Raw genomic sequence first — 10,143 nt, forward strand, 5'->3', positions numbered from 1 at the left:
AAACGTGAAACGTTAAAGTTAATGTGTTGTGGTATGATCAGTCAAACGGCTAGAGTAATATTACGTTCAGGCTTAGCTGAATGTGTGAAATGTTTAATAGTATAGTGTAACATATGCTGTTCGCTCAGCAACTAGTCTGGGAACAGTATTTCAGGCTTCTGGTTCTGTGTTAATCGCTTCCTGAGACTGACTATTTGTGTCGTCATCATTGTTTTGTTGTTGATGACGTAAATTCCAGTGGCGTTGTAATTCTGCAACTGCCTGGTTGATTTTTGGTCTTGCTATTGGTTGAATACGTTGAAAAAGATGCTTTAATGTTAACAAGGACAAGGCTATTCCCCAGAACAAAGCTTGGATAACGAGGAAGGAGAGGAATGCATTTGCAGCAGGACTGGTCACAGAAGATAAAAGGGTGATGAAAGCTGACTTGAGAAGATTTTGCGGTAGAACCTTGTCATCAATTCCCCCTTCTGTGGAAAGGTTAGTTTGTGAGTCGAAGAAAACATTCATTCGTTCGTTGTTTAGTTGAGTGCTTGAGAGGACGGCTAGAACGTCCGATAATGCGCGATTTTCGCTAGGTATATATTTGAGAAGCTGGGCCGCTTCAACGAAATCATAAGATTGAAAAGATTCATTTATCATCTTGATAATAGGAGAAAGTAGTTGGATATTGGTTTCGACTCTTGCAAGAGTATAATTGACGAATAAGTAATAAGTATTATGAACTTTGAAAGTGAACATTCGGTTGGCCCGAAATGTTTCCTTGTAAACTAGGTCTGGGAAAACATTACTCTGGTCATAAAGTTGGTAGGTCTTTTCATCGTTGTTCACGTGGCCATCATGAACTTTTACGAAAAAAGGCCTTGTAGCAAAGTAATTGCTATTCTTTATTCGCAGACTTCGCAACAAACGCATTTTTGATGTGGTACAAGCGGTCTCTAAGAGTATGTCGCCGTGCGTTATCGCTGCTATGGGCTTTCCCTTCAGGTAGGATAATATCTGGCTTGGGGAAATATGCGCGCTGGCCCCAGCCAGTAATGCCGTTATTTGTGTAGATTGGCATTGAAAGTATAAGATGTCTGACAGCTGTCTTCTAAATGTTTAGGCTGAGTTGTAAATGTAGGACTCAAAAATATCGTTTGTAGACTTGTAAATAGTTGGAGCATGTTGCTCGAAATGTCTTTTTGTAGACTTGAAAATAGTTGGAGCTTGTTGCTCGAAATATCTTTTTGTAGACTTGAAAATAGTTGGAGCTTGTTGCTCGAAATATCTTTTTGTAGACTTGAAAATAGTTGGAGCTTGTTGCTCGAAATATCTTTTTGTAGACTTGAAAATAGTTGGAGCTTGTTGCTCGAAATATCTTTTTGTAGACTTGAAAATAGTTGGAGCTCGTTGCTCGAAATATCTTTTTGTAGACTTGAAAATAGTTGGAGTTTATTGCTCGAAATATCTTTTTGTAGACTTGTTGATGGGAACATACATTCATATTGTAGAGTAGGGACGGGTTTACGCAATGCACAACTGAAAATAAGATGTATATACATATGTACAATTTGTTAACTCGTAGTAGACTAATCAGATTCAACAAGGTAGTCGTCATATCTGCTTGGGCGCTGTGTATTCCTTCTTGGGCGAGCTGGGGCTGCTTGGGCTTCATTGGGTAAGACTTCAATGCTTGTGTCTGTCTGACTTTCCTCTGATTGCTCAGGTGGCTGGTCTGCGGTTTGGAAGTCTCGTTCTGGATGAGTGATTTCGCTTTGTGGTTCTGCCAAGTCGAGTTCTGGATGACTGATTTCATCGTGAGATTGTGCCAAATCGAGATTCGGTTGGCTGATTTCCGTTGCTGGAGTTTGATTGTTATAGACTGGAGAGATGTTGTCATCTGTAAGCGGTTGCGGGAGATCAAAGGAACAGGAGGGCGTTTCTTGTTGTGGACTGGAGTGGGAGATCGTCTCATTTTCGGTGAGTGATTGGTCTATCTTTTCTTCTGTCTCTAAAGAAGTTGAATTATTGTCATCTAACTGCTGTTGCTCATTAGTCGCATTAGTGCAGCTTGTTAGTGGCTGAGCTAGAGAATCTGGCGATTCTAAAAAATCTGGAACAAAATCAAGTAAACGCTCTGCAGGTTTCAAACGATTTAAAGAAACAACGTAAGGTTTGCCGTGACGCATTATTGTATAGTATTTAGCTCTGCGTTGCAAGACTTCAAAAGGGCCGGTATAAGCACCGTCTAAAGGAGCTTTTCTAGCATCTGTTCGCATAAACACATGGCTGCAACTGTATAGTCGCGGGTCCATGAAGGTCTCTTGGTTGTGAAGGAGCCGTGTTGGTGTATACTTGAATTGGTTGAAATATCTTCTTTGTGCTCGCAGAAATTCACCCGAAGGAGAGGCACTAGATGGATCCGGTGGATTTATACAAGTTCCAGGTAATCTCATTTGTTGTCCCCACATGATTTCGGAGCTGGATGCCCCCAAGTCGTCATTGTGTGTTGCGTTTAATGCCAGGACGGCTAAAGGTAGGGCGTAGTACCAATCACCTTTTTCTGCTAGGCTGCGTAAAGCACGTTTTATGTTTCTGTTCTTTCGTTCGACTGCGCCGTTCGCGTTGGCGCAATAAGCTGACGTAGTGAAATGTTGAATATTCAAGAAGTTCATGGCCTGTTGCCATTCCTCATTAGTAAACGAGGAGCCTCTGTCTGATGATAGATAGGAAGGCGTCCCATAAACACTCACGTAATTGTATAGAAACGCATTTATTATGGTAGAAGTTTTAGCATCTTTTAATGGTACCGCCACAATATGTCTTGTGAACCGGTCAACCATGACCAAAATGTGACAATGGCCGTTAGAATCATTCAACTTTCCAATTAGATCAATGTTAATGTGCTGGCCTTTCTGACTTACGGGAGGATAACGTTGAAAGGGCGTCTTCACATGACGAATTACTTTAGTACGCTGGCAAACCTGGCATGAACGTGACCACGTGACTACATCGCGTTTTAATCCCGGCCAGACAAACCGTTTAGCCACTAATTTGACTGTTGGTTTTACTCCAGGATGGCTCAAGTTGTGGATCAAGTCATAGGCGAGCTTCCTGTAACCTGGCGGAAGAAGAGGGCGAGGTGATCCCGGAATGCTCTCATCACAAATAAGTTTGAGGTTGCTGTTTGGTAAGTTGTGTAATTTTAAGTTTAAAGAATGTTCAGCAGAATTGCAAAAGGCTTGCAAGTCACTGTCATTGGCCTGAGCCTTAGCTATCGTCTCATAGTCTAGCTTGTTTGCATGGTGGTAAATGGCATTAATGCTTGACCTTGATAAACAATCAGCTACTGTATTTTTAGCGCCTGGCAAATATTCAATGTCAGAAGTGAACTCTGAAATGAAGGCAAGAGCACGAGCTTGTCGTCTGTTAGCGATGTCCCTTCCTGTTACTATAGCAGAACATAAGGGGCGATGGTCGGTGTAAATCTTGAAATTACATCCTTCTAAGTAATGCCTGAAATTTTTGAGTGCGATTACAATCGCCGTGAGCTCTCGGTCGAATGTACTGTATTTTCTTTCAGTTTTTGAGAACGTTTTCGAAAAGAAAGCCAAAGGTTGTACCTTTCCTTCAAAAGATTGATGCAACACTGCACCCATGGCCACATCCGAAGCATCTGTGGTGAGTGAAAGTTGTGCTTTTGCGTTAGGAAAAGCTAATTCAGTTTGTTGGATAAGAAGTTCTTTTGCTCGTTCAAATGCTTTTTGTGCCTCTGGTGGCCAATTGACTCTGCTATTGTTCCGTCTGTTGCCTTTTAATAGGTCATATATGGGAGCTAGCACGCCTGATATGTTAGGTAAATGTGCCGCATAAAAGTTTATCATTCCACAAAAGCGACGGACTTGTTTAACTGTAGTTGGTCTTGGAAAATCCGTGATAGCTTGTACCTTTGATGGGATAGGTCTGATCCCAGTTGGCGCTATGAGGTGGCCCAGGAAAGTTATCTGCGCACGGCCAAATTGGCATTTTGCAGGGTTTATGTACAAGCCAAAATCACTGAGGCGCTGGAAAACCTGTTTAAGATGCTCTAAGTGTTCTTCCTCATTCTTTGAGTAAATTAATAAATCGTCAACGTATCCAGTCACATTAGTTAAGCCTTCCAGAGCCATATCAAGCAATTGGGACATGAAACTCGCGCTATTCACTAAACCCATCGGTAACCTCTGGTACACAAAACAACCAACGGGGGTCCGAATTGCTGTTCTGGGTTGATGTTCCTCCGCGATTTTTATCTGATAAAAAGCTTCCTTCAAATCGACTTTACTGAATATTTTGCATCCATGTAGAGCAATAAATGATTGACTTAGGCGCGGCATTGGATAGTTTGTCTTTTCCGTGCAGCTGTTCAAGACACGGGCATCTGAGACAATTCGCAAATCTTCTGTGCCTTTTTTAGCCACTAAGTGGATGGCCATGCCAAATTGAGATTGCGCTCTTCTGAGAATGCCTCGTCTACACATGTCTTCAAGTTGCTTCTTCATGCGATCAAAATATTCCGGGCGGACTCGCCTAGCCTTTTGTACTGCTGGCATCCGGTGAAGCGGAATTCTGGCCACTATCGGATGCTTGGGCTCACGGTGATAATTTGGGACAGCAGTTATCTCGGGAAATTTCGCTAACAGGTCAGTATATTTTTTGTTGTGCAGGACTGGGGCTTGAAGCAGCAATTGGTTGTCTTTTGGGCTTATGCTAACCTGCTTTCCAGTAGTGTTGCATTTCAAAAACCCGCCTTGTGGATTCAAACTTAGATTTTGTGCCTGTTAAAAGTCAAAACCTAAAATAGGATAGGAGATTTCAACTTGATCAAATTCTACTTCAACAGGACCAAAACCAATATCGACCGTCTGTAATGACTTTCCAAAACACTGTATAGGCTGACCAGATACTGTAGTATATTTGCTCATCTCCTTTTGTGGTTTCAGACCTGCTTTGGCTGGGATAAAGCTTCCTGCGCTGCCGCTGTCAATCAAAAACTCCGTATTAGAAAGCACATCTTTGACACGAGGTAAGTTCTTGTCTATTGTTTGAATAGCATTCAGAGTTTGTCTTGGTATTGCAATCTGTAACCCTTCATGATATTTTGGGCATGGAGGACCATAACATTTGAAAGCTTTGTCCTTGTAGCGTTCATGTATGTAGCAAAGGTTTGGTGGATTAGGATTTTGACGTCCAGGGCGGTATTCCTGGTTCGCTTGAGTGAATTGAGGGTTTCTTTCATGCTGTGGACGAGTGTCTGTTGGAATGTATTCTGGCCTTTGCTGCTGTTTAGGGGGTCCCCAGAAACGCGGTTGATTGAATTGTTGGTTTCGCTGGAATTGCTGCTGGTTGTAATAGTTTTGACGGCTATAATTTCCTTGAAAACGCGGTGGAAATTGATTGTTTTGTTGAAAATTTGGTCGTCTATTGTCATTTTGAAATCGCTGGTTTGAGTAGCGTTGCTGACGGAAAGGTTGCTGTCCCCTGGACATATGTGTTAAGACTTCATCTAATTTTGCTGAAAGTTGTGTTACTTCAGAGTTTTTTCCATCTTGTGTTGGCTTATTATCGCTGAAATCGCCGGCAACATAACGGTCATAGTATTTTGCCATGTCCATAAGAGTGTCAAATTTCGTAGCTCTTATTAGCGGTCTGACATGAGTGGGAAGTAGATTTAAGAATGTGTTTTCCACTAGTTCTTTTATGGTTGGGTCATCTGACACTTTTCTGGGACAAACAGATAATAATTTTTGTAGCAACTCAAAGGCTGATTCATTGTTGGGGTCGAAAGTTATATCATTCATTAACTGGATCCAAGAGGATTTTCCACCACTTTGCAGCTGTGAAATCATTAAGTCTTTAATTGAATCATAAGGTTTCTCAGAGTCTGAGGCTTGAACAATAGCAGAACGAAACTTGTCTGTCTGTTTGTCATTGAAACTGGTTATCAACAGCGAAAAGCGTGCGTTATCATCTATGACCTTGTTTGTGTCAAAGAAGTTATCTAAAACCTTGAAGTAAGTTTTAATATCTTTTTTATGAGACCATAATGGTGGGATTTTCAACACAGACATACGCATTGTGTCTAATTCTTGGTGTAGAATGTTAGTAGACATATTAGTAACTGGAACAACAAATTTTGCAGAACCGCATAATGCTGGTCCGCTTAAATTCTGAGATGCGCGGTCAGACTGTGTTGGTGCTATGTCGTCATTAGTTAAGTCATTTCCTGACAGCTGTTGTTGTTGACTTGCTTCAAAGATACTGGCAGATTCATCAGAGTTACTGGCAGTTGCCATATTAGATTTGCTTCTAGTATTGTACACGTGGGCTGACTTTTTATGTGCAGGCGTAGATTTTCCCTTTGATTTGGCCTTTGAACCCTGACCTAGCGTGACTGAGCGAACTATTTTTGACAGTGTGAATGTTGTGTTTTTAACTTAGTGTGGGAAAACGTTTGAGTCCCTATAGAAACGGTTGAAACCAGACCAAACCAATATATATATATAAGAGCAACAAATGTTAGTATTGCAGAACAGAAAAACGTTTCCGGCTTAGACAAAGCCGCTCTTGTGAAACGTGAAATTAAATGTAATCAGAAAAACACACAGGCTGTATTGCATGCGCTATTTGATTGTTAACTTGACACAAGTTCCTTTACTTTAAGATTTATAATTAAATTAGAATGAATGTATATACACAAAATGATTATTGCTTGAACAAAGCTTCAATCAAAATCAATTTTATCACACAACGTTTAAAATGTCTGAAAATCGTTAGGATTCAAGTGCAGAAAATGCTGCGCACACTTACTTAAGCAAGGGTTATGAAATCCGATGACGCGAATGCGTAGATGTGAATGGATTGTACCAGGTATTCCAGATGCTGTGGCACTTCGTCGTCTGATTCCCACGATGACTCAACAGCCTCGTAGATGACCAAAACGTCGGCTTGCTCGGGAAACGAGCTTGGCAAGTTCGAACCTCTGGGATAGGGGTACCAGTTTGAAGCACCAGCCTCCTTAGAGCCTGTTGGGCGGCAGTTATGGTGTCTCAAGGGAATGGATAGATTGATGACACAAGATTCTTCTCCGTTAGGACGCAACCACAATGGCCTTGCAGGTGCGGCGTGCGTTAGCGTGATCCACTCAAGTTGCTCACGATTAACCCGTTGATAGAGTCTCACTGCTTTACTTATTTCGTCTGGGTTGTTGCCGAAACTAGCCTGTTCAAGATCTGTGCTTGCAATTAAGCCTTGGAAGATTTCACACCTTATCTCCTGCAAACGTCGTCGTAGACCTTCAGCCAGATATTGATCTCGGTCACTTGTGAATTCGACTAAAGAGATCTCTTCCTCCAAAGAACAAGGCTTGAACTTCAAATCAAACTCTCTATGGTTAGAATTCCAGACAAAGGTTGGAACTGCGTTCTGAACCACAGTTAAACGATTTATCTCACGCTTAGCGACAGCAGAAAGTTGCAGTGTGTGATCGCGGACACGATTTAATTGTTCTTCGTCCTCCTCACGATTTCTGGATTGTCTGTACTGTCTAGTATAGTTAAAGAGTCTTGAGAACCTGATGTTTCTATGTCGGAATGAGCCTCTCAAATTCGCACGATTCATCACTATCTCAAATATCAGGCACACACAGAGTTGATTAACACTCTGTATTCTTGATTATTTGTCTTAAGCGATATCGTTGATTAGCTCTTGGCCAGCTAACCACAGCAGTGAGATAAAACCAAATTTAGCATCCACAAATAGAACCCACAAATAGAAGGCACAAATAGAACGGCGAAAACATCAAAGTCTACACTTATATAACAATGTGAAACCTTGGCCGGTGTACGAATTCTTTTTCTCATATTCCTTATATTATTTATTTTAAGGTAGCCATGTAATTTATAATGCCATAGCGCCTTTTGGTGAACACCATATGCTTTTTCACAGGGTGGAAACGACGCGCTCTAATACGAAACACAACTGCTGAAACATTGCAAATATCGACGGAAACATGTGTCACAATGGAACAAACACTATGTTTACTGTTAGATCTTTCTGGAACCCGAAAAATGGCTGAAAATAACTTATGACTACCATAGAAACGGAAATATAAACATTAGTCTATGCAGAAATGAGGGTAAACTTTTCCATTTCGTGGTGTGAAACGTTATTGCGAAATAACATGCAATCGTTTTCATAAACATTGCACAATAGTGTTGTAACCGCTACACCGCCAATGCATAGATACTACATACCCAAGATATAAAGCAAATTTCTATGTTTCTCTGTGAACCAATTAGATATTGAGTTGTCACTATGCGCCGCTAGTGGTAGCGGTACACTTGTCGAGATTTTGCAGACAGCTTAGTGTAGCTTTAGTTAAATAAAGTTTGTTTCAGTCAAATTTTATGCTTATTGTATCGTGTAATGTAGTATAATACAGTGACAACAACTATAGCGCGGTAATAACCAACTAAAACTGTTTCAAATTCTTCATTGCAGTGAATAAAAAGTCTATATTCCTAAAACAGATTTCGGGTGACCTAAAACGCTGAATGGGCGGGATGGGCGGGACGTCGCGGAAACCGCTCAATATCGGGTAAATTGCTGACGGTTAGTGCTATTAGGGTTAGGTTGAGGTTTTATAATAGTATATGAATCAAAAAATGTCCCTGCCTAAAACTTATTCAACTATTTCCTGACATTAGGCAAAAATGCTATGGCGGGACGTCGCGGGAGATGGCGGGACGTTTCGGGCGCGGAATGTAGTGTTCGGCGGAATTTTTTTTAATGATTTTCTATTATAAAACCTTATCCCAACCTTAATAGCTCCAACCGTCAGCAATTTAACCCGATATTTAGCGGTTTTCACGACGTCCCGCGACGTCCCGCCCTCCATTCCGCCCATTCAGCGTTTTAGTGTCACCCCAGATTTCCATTTGCGAGAGGATTAGAGATTTTTTTCACGACGTTTTGCGTAAATTATCAGTTTTTAACTTATTAAATTGTGTGCATTCAGTTGTGAAATAACTGACAAATATATTTTCATTTGCAGCATTCTTTATTTTGTCAAGAATTGCTTTTTTTCTGATAAGAAGATGTAAATTTTTGTGTTTAGCATAATCTTGTGCTGATTAAAATTGTTGTTGTTTTTGCAATTAAAATGCATCAACTAAAAAGTCCCAATGTTAAATTATTGTATAAATTACCTATCTGTTTAAATTACTATTTTTAGAAAAACATCTGTTTAAAAATTTCTGTGTTTCTTGTAAAAGTTTGACAAGGCTGCAACAAGCTGACCATAAACCACCATGATTTCTCTCCTGATATTTTGCAGGAAGCTTGCCACTGCTCAGTGTCTTAATGAATTGCCTTCAACGTGTACTGATGGAAAAATATGGTTATATAAATTGGATTTAAAACAAATCTTTCAGTTGAATATTGGTTTGGTGATAAAGTTTTCTCAAAATTCTTCCACCAATGTAAGAAATTATGTCAATTTGTTGTTTGCCGACAGATTTAGAGATTTTGTCATATTGTTAAACTTGTAGGTTGCACATTGTTTAACGGTAACCTATGTTGCCTATTGTTAAACCTATGCTGTACTTTAATAAAGTAATGTTACACATAATGTGCCATACACAGATTTACTTAAGAAAAACATGGGTTGCACATAGATTGGGTTTTTATGGGACAAGATTATTTAATGTATATATTGCTAATTAGACTATATGTTTTTCAATTGACTATGTAAACAATTTTGACAATTTTTGACCTTTTCTAAAAATTTTGACAAATTGTTTTCAAAGAAATCAAAAAATAATCACCCTAATGATAATCTGCAAAAAAGTTATTAACAATCTATAAGAAGTGTGTCATTTGTCAACCCTGGACCTTTCCAACAAAATAAAGAGCTAAATTTCCATGACTTGATGAACCATTTGATGAAGTCTTCCCCTTGATATTGTGGATTTAAGAGGTAAGATATTTACACAGAACAAAGTGTATTGCAGGTGCCCCGAAGTTCAATGCTGTCATTAAATTTGTTGTTTCAGATTGCTGAATGTTTGAATTAAAGCCACAAAGTTGGATCCTAGCAAGCCAATGGAAATGTACTTTCCA

The 10,143-nt window shown here is 40.0% G+C and overlaps 3 protein-coding genes across 5 annotated transcripts; 1 reads left to right on the top strand and 2 right to left on the bottom strand.

The window, feature by feature from the left end:
- The first annotated feature begins 257 nt into the window (after positions 1 to 257).
- On the top strand, positions 258 to 3,629 carry LOC145234738 (uncharacterized). 3 transcript variants are annotated; one of them, XM_080099465.1, is made up of 6 exons: positions 258 to 480; positions 898 to 987; positions 1,709 to 1,962; positions 2,373 to 2,518; positions 3,059 to 3,172; positions 3,566 to 3,629. In XM_080099465.1, the coding sequence occupies exons 1-4, from the start codon at positions 416 to 418 to the stop codon at positions 2,396 to 2,398; spliced, it is 435 nt and encodes a 144-aa protein (XP_079955591.1). In that variant the 5' UTR covers positions 258 to 415; the 3' UTR covers positions 2,399 to 2,518; positions 3,059 to 3,172; positions 3,566 to 3,629. The 3 variants fall into 3 exon arrangements, with proteins under 3 accessions (XP_079955591.1, XP_079955593.1, XP_079955592.1); XM_080099467.1 differs by having other exon boundaries at positions 2,373 to 2,428; XM_080099466.1 differs by lacking the exon at positions 3,566 to 3,629 and adding an exon at positions 3,344 to 3,406.
- On the bottom strand, positions 1,936 to 7,969 carry LOC145234734 (uncharacterized). Its single transcript, XM_080099459.1, has 2 exons — positions 6,832 to 7,969; positions 1,936 to 1,993 (listed from the first exon to the last, which is right to left on the bottom strand). Exon 1 carries the CDS (start codon positions 7,639 to 7,641, stop codon positions 6,832 to 6,834), a length of 810 nt encoding a protein of 269 aa, XP_079955585.1. The 5' UTR covers positions 7,642 to 7,969; the 3' UTR covers positions 1,936 to 1,993.
- Positions 3,503 to 6,332, bottom strand: LOC145234741 (uncharacterized). The gene is made up of 3 exons (XM_080099470.1): positions 4,966 to 6,332; positions 4,439 to 4,665; positions 3,503 to 3,663 (listed from the first exon to the last, which is right to left on the bottom strand). Exons 1-3 carry the CDS (start codon positions 6,315 to 6,317, stop codon positions 3,518 to 3,520), a joined length of 1,725 nt encoding a protein of 574 aa, XP_079955596.1. The 5' UTR covers positions 6,318 to 6,332; the 3' UTR covers positions 3,503 to 3,517.
- Positions 7,970 to 10,143: the final 2,174 nt, after the last annotated feature.

Source organism: Phallusia mammillata, chromosome 6, assembly GCF_965637545.1.
Source record: "Phallusia mammillata chromosome 6, kaPhaMamm4.hap1.1, whole genome shotgun sequence".
Classification (NCBI taxonomy): Eukaryota; Metazoa; Chordata; class Ascidiacea; order Phlebobranchia; family Ascidiidae; genus Phallusia; species Phallusia mammillata.